The 928-nt window shown below is 65.1% G+C and overlaps 1 protein-coding gene across 1 annotated transcript; it reads left to right on the top strand.

Moving 5' to 3' along the window:
- The first annotated feature begins 103 nt into the window (after nucleotides 1-103).
- LOC114636436 (diphosphoinositol polyphosphate phosphohydrolase 3-alpha) lies at nucleotides 104-601 on the top strand. Its single transcript, XM_028784524.1, has one exon. The coding sequence runs from the start codon at nucleotides 104-106 to the stop codon at nucleotides 599-601; it is 498 nt and encodes a 165-aa protein (XP_028640357.1).
- Nucleotides 602-928: the final 327 nt, after the last annotated feature.

The following is a 928-nucleotide window of genomic DNA, read 5'->3' as shown; positions in this document are numbered from 1 at the left end:
GGCCCTCTGCGTGCCAGCCGGAGCTCCTGGGCTGCGCGGCGGCGGCCCGCTCGCTAGGCAGCTGCAAGCGACCTCCGGGCCGGCGGCGGCGGCGGCGCCGAGGATGAAGTGCAAGCCGAACCAGACGCGGACCTACGACCCCGAGGGCTTCAAGAAGCGCGCCGCGTGCCTGTGCTTCCGCAGCGAGCGCGAGGACGAGGTCCTGCTGGTGAGCAGCAGCCGCTACCCCGACCGCTGGATCGTGCCGGGAGGGGGCATGGAGCCCGAGGAGGAGCCGGACGGCGCGGCGGTGCGCGAGGTGTACGAGGAGGCGGGAGTCAAGGGGAAGTTGGGCCGCTTGCTGGGCGTCTTCGAGCAGAACCAGGACCGCAAGCACCGGACCTACGTGTTCGTGCTCACCGTCACCGAGCTGCTGGAGGATTGGGAAGACTCGGTCAGCATCGGCAGGAAGCGCGAGTGGTTCAAGATCGAAGATGCCATCAAGGTCCTGCAGTGCCACAAGCCCGTGCACGCCGAGTACCTGGAGAAACTGAAGCTGGGCGGCTCCCCTACTAATGGGAACTCGGCCGCCCCGTCCCCGCCGCCGCAGAGCGAGCCCTAGTATGTACAGCTCCCGCCCGGACTCCTGCCTGTCGCCTCCCCGCACTTGCCTCCTGCCTGCCAGGAGAGCACCTCTCCTGCCCTGTGCGCCAGCCCGCACGCCCGCACGGGCAGGAGGGAGGCTTCTTTTGTTTCCTTGGCAGGCAGACCTCTGAATCACGCTTGCAAACTGTCTCGGTTGCCAGGCGCTGTTTGTAGACAATTTGCACGTTTTTCAGATGCTTTTCCAATCGCTTCTTGGTGACACTGTAAAAATCTTGCGGTCAGCCACAACTGCATGGGATTTGGGGAAAGGTGCCTTAACTGCTTGCCCTGCTCTTCTTAGGGG

This window comes from Grammomys surdaster, unplaced genomic scaffold, assembly GCF_004785775.1.
Source record: "Grammomys surdaster isolate TR1022 unplaced genomic scaffold, NIH_TR_1.0 124016, whole genome shotgun sequence".
Classification (NCBI taxonomy): Eukaryota; Metazoa; Chordata; class Mammalia; order Rodentia; family Muridae; genus Grammomys; species Grammomys surdaster.
The sequence above is the reverse complement of the archived record's forward strand: the minus strand, read 5'-3'. Positions and strand labels throughout refer to the sequence as shown.